At 49.0% G+C, this 19794-nt stretch overlaps 8 protein-coding genes across 8 annotated transcripts; 3 read left to right on the forward strand and 5 right to left on the reverse strand.

The window, feature by feature from the left end:
* Positions 1-129: 129 nt before the first annotated feature.
* Positions 130-1160, reverse strand: PFICI_02974 (Arabinan endo-1,5-alpha-L-arabinosidase A; the record flags this gene model as incomplete). The annotated part of the gene is made up of 2 exons (XM_007831555.1): positions 130-347; positions 413-1160. 2 exons carry the CDS (start codon positions 1158-1160, stop codon positions 130-132), a joined length of 966 nt encoding a protein of 321 aa, XP_007829746.1.
* A 1336-nt stretch (positions 1161-2496) lies between these two features.
* On the reverse strand, positions 2497-3480 carry PFICI_02975 (uncharacterized protein; the record flags this gene model as incomplete). Its single annotated transcript, XM_007831556.1, has 1 exon — positions 2497-3480. The coding sequence occupies one exon, from the start codon at positions 3478-3480 to the stop codon at positions 2497-2499; it is 984 nt and encodes a 327-aa protein (XP_007829747.1).
* A 1053-nt stretch (positions 3481-4533) lies between these two features.
* On the reverse strand, positions 4534-5192 carry PFICI_02976 (uncharacterized protein; the record flags this gene model as incomplete). Its single annotated transcript, XM_007831557.1, has 2 exons — positions 4534-4973; positions 5033-5192. The coding sequence occupies 2 exons, from the start codon at positions 5190-5192 to the stop codon at positions 4534-4536; spliced, it is 600 nt and encodes a 199-aa protein (XP_007829748.1).
* Positions 5193-5246: 54 nt separating this feature from the next.
* PFICI_02977 (uncharacterized protein) lies at positions 5247-6305 on the reverse strand (the record flags this gene model as incomplete). Its single annotated transcript, XM_007831558.1, has 4 exons — positions 5247-5632; positions 5690-5758; positions 5805-5895; positions 5952-6305. 4 exons carry the CDS (start codon positions 6303-6305, stop codon positions 5247-5249), a joined length of 900 nt encoding a protein of 299 aa, XP_007829749.1.
* A 2614-nt stretch (positions 6306-8919) lies between these two features.
* Positions 8920-9618, forward strand: PFICI_02978 (uncharacterized protein; the record flags this gene model as incomplete). The annotated part of the gene is made up of 3 exons (XM_007831559.1): positions 8920-9245; positions 9293-9417; positions 9494-9618. 3 exons carry the CDS (start codon positions 8920-8922, stop codon positions 9616-9618), a joined length of 576 nt encoding a protein of 191 aa, XP_007829750.1.
* A 643-nt stretch (positions 9619-10261) lies between these two features.
* On the reverse strand, positions 10262-11539 carry PFICI_02979 (uncharacterized protein; the record flags this gene model as incomplete). The annotated part of the gene is made up of 2 exons (XM_007831560.1): positions 10262-11254; positions 11357-11539. 2 exons carry the CDS (start codon positions 11537-11539, stop codon positions 10262-10264), a joined length of 1176 nt encoding a protein of 391 aa, XP_007829751.1.
* A 1896-nt stretch (positions 11540-13435) lies between these two features.
* Positions 13436-14650, forward strand: PFICI_02980 (uncharacterized protein; the record flags this gene model as incomplete). The annotated part of the gene is made up of 2 exons (XM_007831561.1): positions 13436-13922; positions 14058-14650. The coding sequence occupies 2 exons, from the start codon at positions 13436-13438 to the stop codon at positions 14648-14650; spliced, it is 1080 nt and encodes a 359-aa protein (XP_007829752.1).
* A 1530-nt stretch (positions 14651-16180) lies between these two features.
* PFICI_02981 (uncharacterized protein) lies at positions 16181-17233 on the forward strand (the record flags this gene model as incomplete). The annotated part of the gene is made up of 2 exons (XM_007831562.1): positions 16181-16201; positions 16283-17233. The coding sequence occupies 2 exons, from the start codon at positions 16181-16183 to the stop codon at positions 17231-17233; spliced, it is 972 nt and encodes a 323-aa protein (XP_007829753.1).
* Positions 17234-19794: the final 2561 nt, after the last annotated feature.

Here is a 19794-nt window from a genome sequence, read left to right on the forward strand (position 1 = left end):
GTTGCCAAATTCAGAGAAGAGGGGCTGGGGTCAGATGGTGCGGAGGCTAGATTACCCTCTAATTTATAAACATCTTTTCCAAATATATACACGAAGTACGAGCAGGAAAGCGTGGCTTTTAATGACATTTTAAACGGTGGGCCAACCAGTCGACCAGCTGATTGTGTTCCAACCAAACTTCTTGTCACCATCAGCATATCCAACTGTCGTGTCGACATAATGATAGTATAGGACAGCTCCGTACGTGGGGTCGTCAAAGATGCCTTGACCACCGGGGCCATAGACGGTGCCGTGACTCTCAAGGACCACGGTGCCACCATTTGAAGTGCAGGAAGTGCCGGACGAGTCTGTTTATCATTAATTAGCTTTTTTTGTTGGAATACAGAGGGCAATATCAAGAAGAGACACTTACCGACAAAACCACTAGTGGGACTGCTGGACCGGCAGACCATGATCTTGTACTCGCCACCAGAGGCGGGTTTGGATGAATCATAGCCACAGCATTGGCCCTCGCTCCAGAATAGATAGTAGTAACCGCTGCGGTAATACATGAAACCTCCCTCACGAGCAGATGTGCCCTCGGACGTGTAGGAGATTTGAGTGGCAGATCCGGCATTCTTGGTTGCGCCCGAGTTGAGCTGGGTCGTGTAGATATCGCCCCAGAAGGAACCAAAGACCATGTACGAGTTTCCATCAGCAGCCGTGATTACGCTAGCATCAATGGCGTTGTAGTCCTTGCCCGCGCTGGACTTGACGCCAGTTGAACCGTGATCGGTCCAGCTCCCGTACTCGAGGGTCGTGGAAGTCGCATACCCAATGGCGCTGTCCTGCGATCCAAACGAGGAGACCGAGTAGTAGAGGTGGTACGTGTCGTCGACGAGCAAGACATCGGGAGCCCACAAATCATCGTTGCCAGTGAGGTCGATTGAGGAACCGGAGGGAATGGCAGAACCTTGCAGCGTCCAAGGGCCGGATAGCGAAGAGGCGCTGTAGATGCCAATCTTGCTACCGGTGCTGAAGCGAAAGTAAGTACCGTCACTTCGACGAGCGACGGCTGGATCGTGTGTCCAGCATTCGCCAGAACAGGCGCCAGGGTCGGCATAGGCTGCGACGGTGCTGACGAGTGCCGCGGAGGCTGCGATCAAAGATGACAGAAACATGGTGCCGGCACCGTCAAAAAGAATGTAAGTATTCTAGAAGAAGAAGAAATGAATGAAACGAGTTTAGTCACGGACCGGGCTGAGTAACTGAAACCCGGTGCCAATGCCGGGAGTGTGCTTGAACTTAAGTATGGGCAATCATTGAATCGCGAGATGGGATTATACATTCACCTTTCGACTCGAGGCATGCTTAGGTATGGTCATGGGTATACGCAAAGCTCCGAGACCTGCGTATATCCATCACCAATGGGCCGGTCCCAAGACCACGGGCCACTCTTGGCAGTTGGATCAAACATGTGGCGCTGCCGCCAAAAGATCAAAATCGACATGGGCCTGAGGAAAATGGGGTTTGTTTCGCGACTTGTGATTGGTGGGGTCTGATCCATTTGTCCCGAAACAGAAACGGAGATAATTTATTTGGTACTGTTCGCGGGGCCCTCGGAGTGTTTCAGGCCAGGTGCTGCTGAAAGAGTTCAGCAAAGAATATCCTTAATTTACCTTCGTATTCGCCGTATCCGGTATTCGGGAGCACCCGCTATTACTTTGCTTAGGGCAGTATTCCGTACATGGACGACGGAAAATCTCCGAGTGCCAAGTCTCCGTCTCGGCGGCGTGTGGTGGCACGGCCCAGTAGCCTCCGAGCTTCTTGGCGCCTCAGCAATCCATGCATTCATAAATGGGACCTATGTAAATCTTTTCACAATCAAGAGTCCAAAGCTTGATTGATATACTATAAACTTTGCAAGCGATATTGAAGAGTATGATCTGGTACTATTCTGGGCGTGACGCATGAGAATCAACAATCTCCAAAAGAAACAAAGTGCTGCTCTGTCGCACGTCATCACCCAGACAGACCTATTCCTTACTTGATACCTCCAAAGCCCGAGCCATGTCGAGCCGCTGCTTTTGTTCAAAGCTCAGAACTTTTCGGATGGATATTTACCAATTTCCCTTCCCCTTTATCTTGTCTTCCATCTCGAGATTGACAGCGTGGTTGTGAAATGCGATGGCAGCATCATGTATGCAGACTACTCCTATCCAGGCCAATTTTAAATGGCACGCGAAATCCTCAATCCCACTTGCATTTATGGCCTGACTTGTCCGTCGCATCCAACAGGAATTGCCTCTTGGCCTAGAGATATTATTGTATCGACCTCCGCCACTCTAGCAAGCTATTCGTGTAGCGCCAGAGTTAACAGCCAGTTCATCGTGATCTCATAGCCTGGAGCCATAAGTGGGTAAATTCTCCCACGTGGCTAGTGTAAATGGTCTTTGGTCTACAACTTTCAATTTCCTTCTTTTTTTATGGTCCTGTGCGTAGATACCTCGCCGCTCATCAAATTATATCTGGGACGTCTGCTAGTGACACTACATCTCCTTTGCTCGCTGCGTCCGAACCAAGAGTCATCCACAAGAGTTCTCCTTGAGTGCTGTATGCAAAGATATATATATCTCCAGTACCATCCGTCATTGCCTTTGGTGGGCCTGCAAGTCCATCTTCCTTGAGAACATTAAAGCCGTCCGCAGGGGACCATTCCTGGTCGACGCTGCTGTATCGTTTGTGCAACATGGCACCATCCGTGCCCCACGCGAATACATCAATGGTCGTGTCGGAAATGCTGATGGCGTGTGGTTGCCCCTGAATCTTTACGGTCCCGCTGATACGTTGCCAAGCTGACCAGATACCGCCACTCGAGTACGCACGGTGCCATAATCCACCATTGCCACCGCGTACAAGAACGTCCAACGTTCCTAGAGTCCTAGATATGGCGGTCGGCGGTGTTGTACCGAACCCTCCCAAGTCTTCGTAGTCAGACCATGTATCCGTTTCCGAGTCCTTGGAAATGTGCAAGAGGTGGTTATTTGCCCTTGAGACGACAAAAACGTCTAAGCGTGTATCATTTCCAGCCCAAGCAACCACCGCGGGAGTGGCCCACGGTTGCACGTCACTCTTTTGAATTTGTATAGGGTTGGACCACTCATCAGAAGGGTGCCACTGATAATAGTATACTGATAGGCCACTGTCATCTCCCTGGGATAGCAGAAAAGTCTTCTTGGTTTCCAGATCCGGATTGTAAATTACGTCTGTAGGCGAACTTATAAATGATAGTCCAGTGAACAAGTCCCAAGTATTCGGGTCACCTGTCCAGTTATCATCACTATCGTGAGATTTCCGATATTCGGCACGGCCTGATACGCCACTGATATATAATTCGGTCAAATTAGTAGGTTTACCATCAGCTGAATCAGTGGAATACCGATGGCCAACAGCGATAGAAGGCGTTAGGGTGAAGTCAATGCCTCCACCGATTACCTGCATATCTCGACCAGCTGGGAGGAAGTCGGTGGACGCGGTAGCATTAGAGTAACGAGATTTTCGGTAAACCGAGCTTGTTTTGTTTTTTGTGAGTGCGAATATCTCGAGCGAAAGCGACAACCAAAATACGGAAGCTAATCAAGCCTATGGCTCCTATGATTAAAATATATATAAAAGCCATTATATATTCCAGCGCGCTAAGTAGGCAGTATATCAAGATTTCTTGGTCATAATCAAGGTGACGGGCAGCTGCTCTGATTTTACAGGAGATTAAAAAGTCATTTTAGGAGATTCAAGCACGTCTGTAAGAGTACGCACACCCCATAACATCGTCCATCAATGGCTTTTCCAGGTCGGCGAACCGTCAGCAACATATCATGCCAGGTGCAACTGCGGCAGCTTACCTACATTACTTTGGCGCCATGCACCCACTGTGTTATTGCTTGCTGTCCGTTAGGGGTAGGCCACTGTGCCATTGTCCCAGGCCGCCGGGGTTGGTCGGAGGCATTTCATTGGTGATAAGTGATGTTAAATCCGTCCATATCCGGGCCTGCATACATACACCACCAGACCACATCGGTATAGTGCTTACAATCTGTATGATGCTGCAGTTGCAAGAAGCATCCCTGACTGCACATCACGCCGGTAATCGTTATGCTGGTCCCCCTAAAAGCATTTGACCGACTTTTAGTATGAGCGAAATCAGAAGTATAGGCCATTGCTGACTACGGAATATTCCTGCACAAGAAGGATTATCTGCATGTGGATCGATCCATGCAACGCACTTTTCGGCCACAAGAGGGAGCGTCATGTTGGCCATGGGGTTTTTCCCCACCCACATTCCATTAGAATATAGAGGATAATGACAGACGAACAATTGCTGCTGCCGCCGCCACTACATTGGTCTCAACGTCTAGCCAGCCAGCACTTCACAAGTGAGTTTACTGTCACTGAAAGTGGAGAAAGAGTTTATTAAAGCTGCATCTTCCTATTAAGCCCCAGCCACCTGCCCTTTGGTAATCCCTACGCTGCCACAAAATAATCAACCAATCATGTTTACTCTTCACTTAAAGAGTCGAGATCGATTTCTTCAACACGTCTTCTGACTGCAAGTCTTCCGTTAGGCTCTGATATCAAAGCCATTCCCGCGGCGATGACTTTGGGATCATGACCGTCCGGCAGCTTCCAGTCATACTTGAGCAAAAGATGGCATAAAGCAATTTTGACTTCATTTGCAGCAAAGAAGCGACCTGGACACGCGTGCTGGCCGTGACCGAACCCAATGTGCTTTTCGCTCGTGCTGACAAGATGGGAATAATTTTCCTCTCCGGGGGTCTGCCGCATACGCATGAACCGATAGCCATCGAACTCCAAAGGGTCATCGTAATATGCCGAGTCCTGCATGTGCGCGCTTGAAACGATGATCTTTTCGCCTTTCCGAATCGTCCATCCATTTGTCAACTTGATATCAGTCGTGCAAAGACGCCGAAATGGGGCTATCAAGACTGTGTCAGAGAGGGGCACCTATCCGGATTGGGCGAATATTGTAGCTTACCTAACACGATTGGTTTGAGACGCTGCGACTCTTTGATCACACTGTCCATGAGCTTCAGCTCCTGGAGCGACTGCTTGGTAAAACTCGAAGATGCGAGTACGCGCTGTATTTCTTCGCGAAGAGGGTCGAATAACTCAGGGTGTCGTGCAATGTTGAACATGGTGACTTGCAAAAGGTCACTTGTTGTGTGAATAGCAACCAGAGATAACGTGATCTAGGAGGTCGCAGGGTCGTAGCCCTTGCTATATTCCTTCTCAAACCATTCAAGAGAGTCGTTAAAGACTGAGGGCGTCTCTCCGCGTGCCTCTGCTTCACGTTTTTGAATCTGGCGTTGCTCTAACAGGGGGCGAAGGACGCTGCGCGCAACATTGAGCTGTCGACGTGTCTCCCGGCAGTCACTGAGGAACCAATGGACAATTGGGCGAAGGGGACGAGACCACTGACGCAGAGTATCACCGCTTGAAAAGGCCATGGCAGTGTACTTGGACGAAGCTTCTATCCAATCCTTGTTTCGGCACAAGTCTTCGCCCATGAAGACACGTGAAGATAAGCGAGATATGAGGCTCAGGATATCTCGGGCCGGGTTGATCTCATGCCAAGCTTCGATAAAGCGTCAATTTACTTTCAACACGAATGATTAAAAAAAAAAATGCTCACCTGGAGAATCAGTCAAAGACTCCCGGAGTGCAAATGTCGCCTCTTTGGAGAGTGCTCTCGTCAGTTTAGCTAGAAGCTTTTAGTAATTGCACCACGAACTTTAGGGATTACTGACTTAGAGCTTTGGTAAGATATTTGGTGATGACAAAGGGCGTCTTATTATCGACGCCAAATGGTTCGAAACCAGGCACATATGCATGGCCATCCTGTTCACCATATTAGACACTGAAGATAGTTAAGTATACGAGGCCAGGTTACTTACATCTTGTGCGGGCGTCAAAAAGTCAAGGTTGGGGTGACTTTTGAGTTCCGGAAGCAATTCCGGTGGCAATACCAGAACATTACCAAAATCGGTATATGCTCGGTACGGTTCGTGGGGGTAGAGCGCTCTACCTGCCTTCATGATCTCAATGCTGTCGGCAATGAACTCTTGTCGCACTCTTGAAGAAGTTGCTTCAAAACGCCTCTTGGGATTTAGAATAGGCACTTCGGACTTTGCCTTGGCCAACCAGAGCGCGACGAATGGTAATAGGGTGGCAATGACATATGCCACAATCCGCTGTAGCGGATAGACTTCAAAGTATTCCTGATACATGGTGCTAATGCTCAAAGACATGATGGATTATGGTGAACTGATCAAACAATATGCAATTAACGTACGCTAGTCTTTTATATAGAAAAGATTGAACTAGAAAACTATCTATATATCCTACGTTCGGGTGCCATTCGCCGTCCGACAGCCCGATTGAACACGCAAGCTGACGCATTTGTGTCGCTTCAAGGAGGATACCAAGCAATGATCAACGGTGTTGTTCCACCTTCTTACTTTGGCCCGCCTTGGAAAACGAAATGTTGTTACTGTAGACACGAATGTGCTATGACAGCGTGTCCATGACATTGAATCGGGCGCGAGATCCGAGAGTTTCTCCACATCGCACCCGTATCCGGGTCCGTGAAGAGGTTATGTTGGTCACCGAACATTAACTTTTTGTTAGCAGCAAAGCAAGGGACTCCGGTATTGCAGCGGCCCGGTGCCTGAAAGACACAACTAAGCACACCGTACATTGATTAATGAAGTGCGATGCTGCCTTGTGGGCATAAGCATTTACACTGAAGACACTACTGTGAAGAACAAATACCGACCAAACGTCCTTTGAAATGACATTGAGGCTGCGCTGTAAGTTCTTCAGCAGCATTAACAATAGGCTCGTCGTTGCTGGTGATAGCATTTGGTTGTTCGAGGCACATTCGCGCCACGAGGACAAGGAACCATGGCTATATCAAGTAATCAAGATATATTCACAACGGTCCGAGCAGAGAAGACTTCTCATTTGCATAGTGATGCAAAACTCGCAAACATTTTTAATCAGTGAGGCGACGACTATGTGTGTAGAGTTATTTGCGGTCAAAGTAGAATTTTATGCTAGACTTATTTCAAAGTTGATTTGTAGACCGTATTCGTATTCGCCGGCTAAGGGCATCAAATACGCATCACTGCAAAGTGGAGAGAAATGGATCGCGGGACAAGCGGGTTTCGCATCAGCATTAACATGCACGTATACCCCTTTATTACCTATGTAGGGTTTGCGGTAGTTCGGACCATAGTCGGGTTCCGGGTAAGTCCCGCTGGCGGGAGAGTATAGTGTTATAGGCCAAGCTGGATTTGGCAATTTTTACACTGGTATGTATATAAAACAATCTACAAAAAAACAATTTCCAGAAACTTATTATATGAAAGATTGTTTTTTATGACATTTTAAATGTGATGGACAACGATTCATTCGTATTTTATATTTTAGATAAGAAAGAAAAAAGAGGCCGATGCGAGAGGGTGGTTTCGTGACGGTGGTAAACACGCATTACAATACGCCATCTAGGCCAACGTTGCCCAAACCCTGCATCAGACCAATTGCAAACAGCATTAGTTAATGATGCACCCTTCGCTCTGTGGCTACTATCGTCATGAACATGCGACCACAATCGCTTTGCTTGGCCAGGATCACGCCAACAAAGATGTCCACGATTTGAAGTACGCTTCCCCAACGATGGCTCAGTATATGGTGCATTTGCCTAACGCTAAAACTGGTGTCTCTGGGCTCGATTTGTTTAGCGATCGAAATACCGGATTTCCTCGAAGGCAGGTCTCGCCTAATCAGAATGATGTATATATTTACCCGGGAGTTTTCTCATGGTTTCGATTTACTCGTATCGGGCTCCAAGTTGAGGGAGAGGATTGTTGCAGATAGATTGGAAGCCTTGTCGATTTTCAGTATATAGCAGTGCGATCTCCTCGCAGGGTCTATTGCTTTAGAGCCTATAAGAATGAAATATACAGAGAAAACAAAAGACTGGGGCACACAACTGATCCAACGTCCACGATAAGGATCCGCCCTAGGTCCCCAAACCTTACGCTGAGAAGATGTAATGATATATTTAAACTGGTTCTGATTTACATTGAGACACGCATATTCTCCGACTAGATTCAGGTCTAGTTCTATTTTTATTATGACTAGGATCTTGTCTTGGCTTGTGTAACGCGATATGCACACTTAACGCACAAATGCACGATTCGGCTTTTGCCCAGCTCTAAACCCGCCCCTTCCCCATTTGGGAATTGCAAACTTCATATGATGACATAGATTAGTCACTGCATTGTAACTACGTACCTAGGGATACGACATGTTTTTTCATATATTTTAAGCTGGCACTTTGACAATATCGCTTCCTATCTTGATCACATCTAGACTTTTCAAATTCGAGCCTATTTACCAAAGTTCCCCCTTAATCACGCGAAAGATTCAGCTACATTACATTAGAGTCGACACGATGCGTTTGGTTACGCAATTCTTTCCTCCGAAGACAACCCTCACAGACAAATCGCTGCCCAATTTAAAGGGAAAGGTCGGTCTACTCTGACCCCGGTGTAAGGAATTTGGGATTTAACCAGAGATTTCCTTTATAGGTTTACATCGTGACCGGCGCAAACACTGGACTTGGAAAGGAAGTCGCTCGGAGTCTGTATGTGAACAATGCCAATGTGTACATTTTTGCACGCTCCGAAGACAAAGCAAACAAGGCAATCCAAGATATCAAAGATGCCCACCCAAGCTCTTTGGGGGCTCTTACCTTCATCTTTCTAGATCTTAATGACCTGGCAACCATAAGCCATCGGCAAGAAAATTTCTCGCCCAGGAAGACAGGCTAGATGCTCTATCAACAATGCCGGCGTTATGGCGTCAATGGACAGCAAGTCTCCCAAGACAGTTCAGGGCCACGAGCAGCATCTAGGCATCAACTGCCTGGGAACTTTTCTTTTGACGAGGCTGCTGACTCCTACCCTCGTTGCTACCGCCAAGACTGCGCCCGCCAATTCTGTCCGCGTTATTTGGGTTTCCTCCCTAGCCGCCGAGATGTATTCCGAGAAGCACAAGGCATTCGAGATGGAAAACCTAGACTACCACGTGGACAAGCCGATACTTTACAAGTATGGAGTCAGCAAGTCTGGCGCTGGGCATACGGCGTCGAGTTCGCCAAGCGATACAAGGCCGACGGTGTCGTCAGCCTCCCGCTGAACCCCGGAAATCTCAGATCTGATCTCTTCAGATCCCAAGGCCACGCATTCAAGCTAATGAACTCGCTCATCCTCTACCCCGTGCCCAACGGAGCAGCTACGCAGCTGTTTGCTGCATTCTCGCCAGAGATTACGCTTGAACAATCTGGAACCTGGGGTATGTGCTCTCAACTCTTTCAAGATGGCCCATGACATTGGTAGAAATCCACGTAGCTAATGTACATATTTCGCAGTCATTCCGTTCGGTCGACTTGCAACAATTCGCAAAGACTTGCTTGATGCAACCAAGACGGAAGAGGAGGGCGGCAATGGAGGCACACACAAGTTCTGGGAATGGAGCGAGGAGCAGGTCAGATAGTACGCGTGAGTGCCGACTTGCTGGCAACAGTCTCCAGTTTTCTACCATTGCCAATACCGCAAAGTGGCATGATATACACTGTAGTTTCTTCCTCTTCTTTGTTTATCTAGTTGTCTCGCATTAATGGTATGAGTGGACGGATGTAAGGATTGGGCTTCACTATTCAGGTTTCTCGTACCAAATTCATTTTTTCGGCACGTGCCATATCAATTCGACAAAAGTCTTTGTGCTTTTGGATTAGACTATAGCATTCAATTTTCATTGCGCGCGAAATATCTATAGGCAGATATAAGAGTCATTCTGTTTTGCAATCAGTGCCATTGAATCAAAAGGTTGCATTGAAGACCTTTTCCCAATTAGGGGCAAGGAAAAACGGAAGAGCAAAAAGAGATTAGTTTTATTATTCCAATAGGAAGCAGCTTCAAATATCTGCCCAAAGTATCACCCATCTTACAATGCAGGCGACATGACGCCATCCCCCGCCCATATTATTATATACAAAGACTTTTAAAACAACGATGAAGCACGACCAATACGAAAGCCAGAGAAGAACAGGAGATTCTTCGCGTAATGTGGTGCGTTACCAACTGACATACGGCCGCCGGCTTTGAATTGGCCTCGAGTATAAATGAGAATAAACAGACTACCGTCTCAAACGCCCATTGGAGACGGCAGTGCGAAATTGATGGTCAGGACTTTCGCCATTGACGCTATTGTCGCTGTGATCGCCGCGCTCGAGGCTGTCGTGGTGACCGTTGACACTGGTCTGCTCAATCTCAATCTCGCGGGTAATGTGTATGATGCGGTCCGTGGAACCCTGGTCACTGTCGCCGAGCTCCTTGTCCTGGAAGTGGTGGTCGTGGGCGCCAACCTTTGTGCCGTCCAGAGTGTTCTCCAGCTTGTACCGCGCCCGGCGGCCACCGCCAATGGTGACGAGGTTGACGTCGGTGGTGCGCTGGCTCGACTTTGACTTGGCCGAGGACGCGAGACTGGGAAAGAGGCGGCGCAGCATGGGCAGGGACCCGGCAATGATGCCCAGGTCGCACTCGAGCACCGTCAGTAGCACAATCTTGCCAATCTCGTAGAAGCGGTTCGTAGGCGTTGTGTAGGCCCAGGTGTAGGTGATGCGAATGGTCGTGGCTATCGATGCAAACACGCCCAGAGACAAGATGAACATGGTGATGAGCTTGACCCGGGGCGCCAGTTGCACGTGGCGCAGTAGCAGAATCGGCGTCAAGGCGGTTGCCATGTCGGTAAAGATGTTGGTGGCCGAGACAAAGTATGACACGTTGAGAATCACACTCTGGCCCGAGGTGCAGTCGCCCGGCTCGCCCCAGGCCGCGGCTACGGGCTTGCACTGAAAGATGGCCACAGGCCACGAGATCTGCCAAGTGATCCAGGCGAGGGCGAACAGTCCCCAGAGGATATACTTGTACCTCTTCTTATTGGCGAGACGCATCATGGTCATGATGATGCTGGACTTGATGAGGGCTCCGTCCAGCACGTAGAGGAACTGCCAGATGATGGTCCAGAGTCCCATCTTGTACTGCATCCCCACCGTGATAATATCGTCGTGGGAACCGATCCCGCTGACCGAGAGCACAATAACTGAGGCATTATGAGCTACGTTAATAATCTGAGCGCAGCGGCGGGTACGTTAGTCAAATATCTTTGCCGCGTGGAAAAAAGAAGAGCTGCAAGCGGAAACACAACAGAAACAAAAAAACAGATTACGCACCCAGCCGGCAAGCATCAACCAGTCATCCACGAAATAGGAACTGGACATCTTCCGTACCCAGAATCGCAGACAAACGACAAATGTTGACAGAATGGTCATGATAATGGTCACCACCATCAACCCAAGGGCCAGGCCCTCGGGATGTATGGGCTCATACTCGGTGGTCATCAGGTCTTTTGCCATGGCTGCGAGAAGAAGAAAATGTAACCAAAAGATGGAGAAAAACAGTGGTCGGACCTTGGAGCCGCTTGAGATCTCCAGTCACCGAAGTTAATAAAGAGGGTACGTCGCACCAGAATGTGGGAGAATCAAGTGAGTGGCGAGGGTTAGAACAACAACAGCTAGAACTGGATCAGAGATTTCCACCCATATGAAGGGTTGTTTTTACATAGCTACACAAGGGGTCGGAGAAAGTCTGCGTCTCAGCTCCACTGGAAAGGGTGAATTTCCCAGGAGTTTGGGAGGCCAGGGAGAGAGGGGTGGTGAGGGATACTGGCCGGCTAGTCTTACGGCGTAGAACAACCTCGGAATCGTTATGCAAAGGTACAGGGTTGGAAATTTACATTGTAAGTCGCAGCAGCAAAGAACTATCCTGCACATGTAGTATGGAAGAATTGTGTCTGGTCACGTTTGTATCATGTAGGGGCGATCTACCAATAAAAGTCCTGTCCTTTTGATCAAGGTCCTCCATGTGTTGAGCGCGATCGACAGGTGAGGATGGCTGCGCACCTGAACTGAGGCTTTTCTCCAGTGACAATATATTAATGTGTTCAGGGGTGAAGCTTTTCCCATGGTGCCTGAATCAGTATGGTGACTGTGACGAGCATGGTATGTAGTCATGATCCCTCGAGATCATGCGTCACAGAATGACCCGATGGTCTGGTCTTGGCGTAGTACTCCGGCCCCCCGGATCTCGGAATACGTTGACATCCTTGACAAAGGGCGCCGGCCACCCAGTGGGGTGAGGAGTTGTGTTGATAAGTGTTCATTGTCGGACGCACCTGAAATTAGATGACAACAAGGGTCATTCTATATCGTACGTCTACTTACCATGACAGGACAGCACATGTCCCATGTCCCATGGATCCCCAGTGCCGGAATCAGCTCCCGTCGGTTAAGCGAGAGTATCATGGACAATCTTTTTCCGATTATGCCAAATTGGGAGTCTGGACTATCTTCAGATTGGCTCCACGCAGACTGAGAAGTTTCCAATACATGGGTTTGGTCTCATCTAGCTGGTAGGTAGTATGCACAGCTACGGCGCAAGCACGGAATATGTGGGCTCTGCGTCTCAAGCACTAGTTGTATAAAGACTGCTGGTTCTGTATAATTAGATTATCTCCTATTTGGTGTAAGTAATAGTGTGCTCCGCACTCATGGAAGTATTGATTATAGTCAATCTCACGATCGAACAAACATTACTCTGGAGGTATCCATTCGAACAATATTTGCTCCATACATGGTCTGAAGATCGTACCGCGTATCACACCCGGTGATAAATTTGAGCGGAAGACCCCGCCTCATGTCCTTTTATGCAGTTTGTCTACGCCGCAGAACTGGACCCCTCCAACCACATGCGGGATACGGATCCCTCCCGCGGGAAAACAAATGCCTGTGCCACATTGATGCATACGTCTTGTTGGAAAGCTAGCGCATACCACGTAAGCTGCCAGCAAACCGTTTTTCAGACCAGGCCAGGGACAGACTGTGCACACTGCATGTTGATTTCAGGGACGTCTTTGCCTAGTACACTTTGTAGCAAATATTGCAGCCCGACCACGACATTAATGCAGTGGGTCCGCGATAGGACCCTTGACTCCATAATCTGTATTCGTATCTCGACCCTCAAGGGCGCTTTTCCATGATACAAGAAGAGCCTCGGGCCTGCTGCCAAGCCAGAATTCAAAGTCTCGAATACTTGCAGTCTATTAGATTGCGTTGTTCCTGATATTAAGAAAAGGCGAAATATCCCCGCGACAGAAGTAATTCGTTTGTGGAAGAACAAAACCACGACAAGGAGAGCGAAATAAAGAGACAAGAGAAAGACAATAGCAAATCATCGTCATGGCAGCACCCAAAATGATGGAGACGCTTCCAGCCCTTCCCGCCGACATAACGACCGAATGGCTGAGCTCCAAGTTGGGGCACAAGGTCAAATCCATCGAGAACACAAGCAACATCTGGGGCACGGCCAGCAAGCTGTTTTACACCATCACCTATGAAGATGATGGAGACAGCGCCGAAAGACCGACCCATATCTGCATCAAGGGCGTCTTCGACCCAAAGATGATAGAGGCTCAGCCGTGGACCGTCAGCCTGGCACAGCGAGAGTCCGAGTTTTTCTCTGACATTGCGCCCCAGGTGAAGAATATGATCTTCCCGACCGGGTGGTGGGCTGGCAAGAGTGAAAAGCAGGGCATTGCTATCATGAACGATCTGACCAAAGAAGACTGCTCCTTTGCTGCTGAAGTGGCCTCGTACCCCGTTGAGAAAGTCATGAACGGAGTCGCGCAGCTGGCCGGCCTTCATGCGCAGTATTGGGGCCAGAGTCAGGAGAATCTTCCCTGTAAGAAACCCCGAAGCAAGCTCCGTCTACTATGGACCAGTTCCCCGTATATCTCACTACGTACCCCCGTAGTTATCCCCACCTCTGCAATCTGACAGCTAACGTTCGCGCCGCGCCGCGCCGCAACCTTAATAGGGATCTGGAACAACTACGACCCGGCCATGAAATTCATGTGCACTCCGTGGCACTCCGTAGTCCGAGAGCCCGGCAGACCCCAGCTGCCAGAATATCTGATGGACGGGCAGCGTTGCAACGAGGCGCTGGACCGCTACTACGCCGAGCGCAACCCGCGCTTCCGTACGCTACTGCACGGCGACACGCACATTGGTAACATTTATTTTACCGCCGACGGACAGATTGGGTTCCTGGATTGGTCGGCTTTCCACTTTGGCTCGTGCTTCCATGATATTGTGTATTTCATGACGGCCATGCTCAGTATCGAGGACCGCCGCGCCCACGAGATGGAGATCCTCGACCACTACCTTGAGACGCTGCATCGCCTAGGCGGGCCAAAGTTTGACCGCCACAACGACCCCGAGGTTATGATTGAGTACCGTCGCTCTTTCATGACCAACGTCATCTGGCTGATCTGCCCCGATGGTTTGCAATCCAAGGAGCGCGTGGCCGCTCTGTGCGAGCGCACTGTGGCAACGTACAATGACCACAAGGTCATTGATGTCATTCTCAGCCAGCCCAAGCCCGCAGCCGCCGGTGCCGCTACTGCCTGAGCCAATGTCTGAATGGTAGTTACCATAGTGGGAGACTGTGAGGACTCATAAGCCCCTGTAGTCCTTATATAAGCGCTACAAGCCTTGTATGGCAAACATTACTTGTGAGGGCAACAATGCTTACAAGCTCCCTAAAAGCCCACTATATGCCACCACTACAAGAGATATACCACTTTAAATCGTTCTGTTTTCGCTTCTCAGAAATTCGTCAATCCGTCGTAGTATAACTGTGAACCCGTGACTCCCGTCGTAGTTTTTTCTTTAAATCGCACGTTCAATGTAAGTGGTTGTCAAAAAGAAAAGAAGAAAAATCATCTGTTTTTGACCTTTTGCCAGCTTGACTTAATGGATGGCCCTAGTGGACGTTATAGTGGATGGTCCTAGTGGACGTTATAGTGGATGGTCTTAGTGGACGTTATAGTGGGCTTACAGTGGACGTTATGGTGGGGATCCACAAGCATTGTTCCCCCCACAAGTATTATTGATTTCACAAATAATATTTGCTATACTATGTAGAAGGCTTAGGCTCTTAGGAAACCGTGGTATGCATACTCTACAAGCCTTATAAGCCACCACAAACCCCCGCAGCGGTAGTTATCAAATACAGATATTCTCTTGGCAATGAAGTGGCCGTACCATGTCGAATGAGCTAGAGAAACAAGAAAGAGAACAGAGTCTTAATGTCCCATTTTCCATGATTTAGCGGTCTGGCTCTGGACCGCGGTTTGTAAATGTCTAGCAGGGTTAGAACCCTGCACCTGGAAACTAATGCCGCATACACATGATATGATTCAAGTGGCGAACAAGCAATGGAAGCTAATTCCCTATTACATCAGCTATTATCAACTGATTTTTACAACCCCTTTATAATCCTGGTCCTTGACCTGCATTTTTGGTTCTTTATGTAGCTCATATAGTGGGTTTGACTATCCACAGTTGGGTCCAGGTCTATATGCCGTAAACTCTATACCGTTATCTTGCAGAATTTAGTATCACAATTATCGCCTAACAAAATCTAACGGCTTCCACCTTGCTTCAAAATCTGCAGCCAACAAAATTTATCCCACTTGCAGTTCACATCATGTGACTGAGTCTGTGGCTAGATATGGAAAAGTCAGGGGGAGGCCAAACCATGGTAGGTAATGGTTATGGTCCCAAATTTCCATTTCCGCAAGACGGCGGTTTTCCGTGAACGTATCAGCTGTCAATATACATTCATGTTCAAGTAATACCCTCTCTCGATATACTCCATGTCTCAACCCGGCCGGGATGTCGTCAACATGGATCGACAGACAAGGGAAGGTGCAAAGATGTTGCCAAGTAATTCTCAAGTGGATTTGGTTCTTAGTTCTTGGTTATCTTTACAATCTCCCCGGTGAGTCAGCTGACTGTTGATTTATATCCTGGGCCAGCCGAACAAGACAACTGTTCCTTGGTTTAAAACACTATCACGAGCATCTCTCTCCCTCTCCCTCCCTCCCTCTCCCTCTCCCTCTCTCTTTCTTATTCAGCTTAAGAATTACCACCACTATGGCGCCAATAATCTCCGAGGTATGATTTCTGTCTTTACACCATATATGAACTACACTCGTCTCCTGCTTGCTTTTGCTAACAAGTATAAAATTGACGCAGGCCGATCTTGCATCTATCCGGGAAACTCTGTCACTTTTTGTGAGCGGAGTGACGGGTGGGAGCAAGATAGATGAGGATGCCCTTACGGTAACAAACTTCGAAGAGCTGCGGGCTAGGGTCGTGTCGGAGCTGGAGTCGACGAGTCTGCGCGACCACATGGATTTCCTCAACTCCAAGAATCAGCTCAACCTTGCGTGCCATGTCGCGGCCGACTTTGCCTATGGCCGGGGGCTCGACTACCAGGTGTTATACGCCATGGTGACCATCTTCTTCTTTCACGTTGAGGACGTGCTGGAGCACAATACCGATGTGCTGCAGAACTTTCTGCTCCGGCTGGCAAGGGGCGAGTGCCTGGGCGACCCCGTGCTCAACTGGTTCGCACGGGAGCTTGGGCCGCTTCTCCGGAAGCACTTTGAGCCGCTCGTCGCCAACATGATCACCGTGGCCTGCTTCGATTTCCTCAACGGGTTCGGAATCGAAACGATAATGCGGGACGTGCCGGTGTCACCGCAGGCGCCGCAGTTTCCCGAATGGCTACGTTTCAAGACGGGGCTGTCGCCCATGTATGCGCCGCTGACACTGGCGCGGCACTCGGACGTGTCACTGGTCAATAAGACGGACGGCAGTCTTGTCAAGTATGTCCAGGCGATTCCAGACGTTATTATCTTCACCAACGTTGTCAACGATGTCATCTCCTTTTACAAGGAGCTGGCCGCGGGCGAAAAGGGCAACTATATTGATCAGCGCGCCGATAGGGAAGGCGTCAGTGTCGTTACTGCCCTGCGTATCAATGCTGAGGAGGGCATCGCCGCGTATCGCCGCGTGCTCGTTATCCTCGCCAACGAGCCCGAGTACCGCGCCAACTTTGAGGCCTACGCCCGCGGTATCACTCACTTTCACACGTCCTCGCGGCGATATCGTCTACGGGACCTATTTGGGGACCTCGAATAAATTAATGGACCGCTGATTATTTGCCTTTCAATTAGTTAGGCTGGTGTATATTACATAAGAGAACAGTTTTAACGAGATACTTGACGCAAACATATATATCCGAAAAGTCATAATAAATCATATATACACAGATGCCATTGCTCAGAACTTATCACGGCATGTCAAAGTCATTGGAATCAAAATTTACTTTCTATACATCATGGTGTTCCCCATACACAAGTATACCAACACACCTCTTAGCTCACCTCATATTAATCATTAATGGCGGGGACCTACAATACAACCTCGATTCTGGTTCCGTTTTCATCCTCTCGTCTACACCGGTCCAGGACCACGGACTTGGCATGCTGTGCCACACCGTGCCCCGGCTGTCACTCGGAAGGTCTTTTAATCCTCGCTAGTTCATCTCTACGGAGTCCTGCCGGGCCTCCCTGGCCCCTGTTGATATCCAAAAGTGTGTAGTGTCCAACCCACATAGGAAAGTTCGAATGACTAGTGTTCAGGCCACTGAGTCCTCCGTAGAAGGGCCATGATATGATGTCCATAGTACTCCGCAGTCACGGTATGAAAATACCGGGGTTTCCCATCAAAGCCGCCATCCGGCTAGGCCCAAGATGGTATCTTTGTGGATATGAACATAGGGGCACGTGAGACTTTGATTCGTCCGCCATACACTGGATTCACTGCAAACTTACATAATCTGGCGAAAGACCGCCAATGCCATATCCACAAAGATACCATCTTGGGCCTAGCCGGATGGCGGCTTTGATGGGAAAAACCGGTACTCATTCATGGAACGAGTATGTAAGGCAACCCCTTGTGAACACTGGGCAGGCAGAAAGAGACAAGGGGGTCTGCGTCAAAGAGGCAGGGTTGGCTGTTGGCTCTACGCAATACCATAGTGCTACTGCACCGACTAGCCCATCAAACCAGTCGGGAAAAGAGAAACGAGTGGGGGCACAGTGGGTGCGAACCTCTTGCGGGAAGAAGATTCGTTAGAATCTGGCCCGAGTCAGGCGAAACGCAAGCACCCGGGACCCCTGATCGCTTAACCGACCATCGTGGCCCGGGGTGCTCATCCTTTAGTGCGCGTCCACCCTTGTCATAACGTCGCCTCATTTACCGCTGCAGACCAGTCGAGAGGGAATATCAAGCTTGTCAAGTTCAATCAAAGGAGCCGGGTCGGACCAGCAGCATCAAGTACGAGTGGGACGGGTACCGGGAGTAGCCATCGTCTGCCCCGGGGAGCTGGAAGGCGCGAATCTAGTACTAGATGAGGGGTAAAAACAATAACGTTGGCAGCTGTAGCTAGACCTTCTCTCTCTCTGCAGCATCAATATCACCACTCCTCTTCGTTTTTGGAATTGTTTTCCGTACTAGGCCGTGCCCAGTGAGTATCTGGTGTCCCCGGTGGAGGCTTGTTGTTCGAGCTTCACGGTCTCAGTTTTTTTCAAATCGCGTTGTTCGCGTCGCGTATGTTCGCGTGTCGTCGTTGTACGACATTCTATTTGTGCCTCTTGAGTCGTTCTCTAAGCACCCCCCGGAGCGTAGTCTCCTCCATACCAAATGTCGGCGTAGTACGACTATTGTGTCTCTTCGAGTCGTTCTCAGAGCACACCCCGAGCGTAGTCTCACCACCACCAAAATCACTGTCGGCGTACGACAAATTACGAATTTTGCGAGAGTCTCGCTACCCCCAAGAAAATCACCCGTACCAGTATCATACACGATGGAAGCAAAAGGTCGAGGCGACCTGTATTAGGAGGGGAGAAGCTGGAAGGCGCGAATCTAGTACTAGATGAGGGGTAAAAACAATAACGTTGGCAGCTGTAGCTAGACCTTCTCTCTCTCTGCAGCATCAATATCACCACTCCTCTTCGTTTTTGGAATTGTTTTCCGTACTAGGCCGTGCCCAGTGAGTATCTCGGGGGGGCAAGGAGGGGGCGGGGAGTTAGAAGGTCCGGTCATTTACGGTTCGGTCATTTACGGAGCGTCATTTACGGAGCGCAAGACCGTTGGGCGAAACGTAAAAACTTGAGCGGCGGGGGAAAAGAGTGGGACGGGTGCATTTTACGGGACGGGGGGAAAAAAACTTGTGCTTCGCATAAATAAGCTGGCGGTCACCAGTCTTCTCTAGGTCAGAGAGGCAGGCCGAGATGCCAAATTCTCTGGCTCCTAGTACAGATATAGAAAACAATTTATAGGCAGTACTAGCCATTAGCTTGGCACTGCTCTTTTTAAAGTGGCCGGCCAGTGCCGGATCGTTTACAATAAAAGCCAGGATAATATAATGGGTGCTCTTACAAGACCTTGGGTGTGCACACAATGCAAGCCCTAGTATGGGGAATATAGTATTACCATAGTGTCATACGGCATTTGTTAGTCTCTTTGCTGTGAAGCATGCTTGCAATCCGTTAGAAAACGACCCGAAAGAAGGTAAGTACCACATAGTGTATGCCATAACACCTTTCAATAATACCCTTATCAAAATTCTCCATCGATGAAATGCGGCTGGCTGGCCAGTATATACTTTGTACTTTAGTTCATGTCTAATTGTTTTC

Source organism: Pestalotiopsis fici (assembly GCF_000516985.1).
Source record: "Pestalotiopsis fici W106-1 unplaced genomic scaffold PFICI_Scf_2, whole genome shotgun sequence".
Classification (NCBI taxonomy): domain Eukaryota; kingdom Fungi; phylum Ascomycota; class Sordariomycetes; order Amphisphaeriales; family Sporocadaceae; genus Pestalotiopsis; species Pestalotiopsis fici.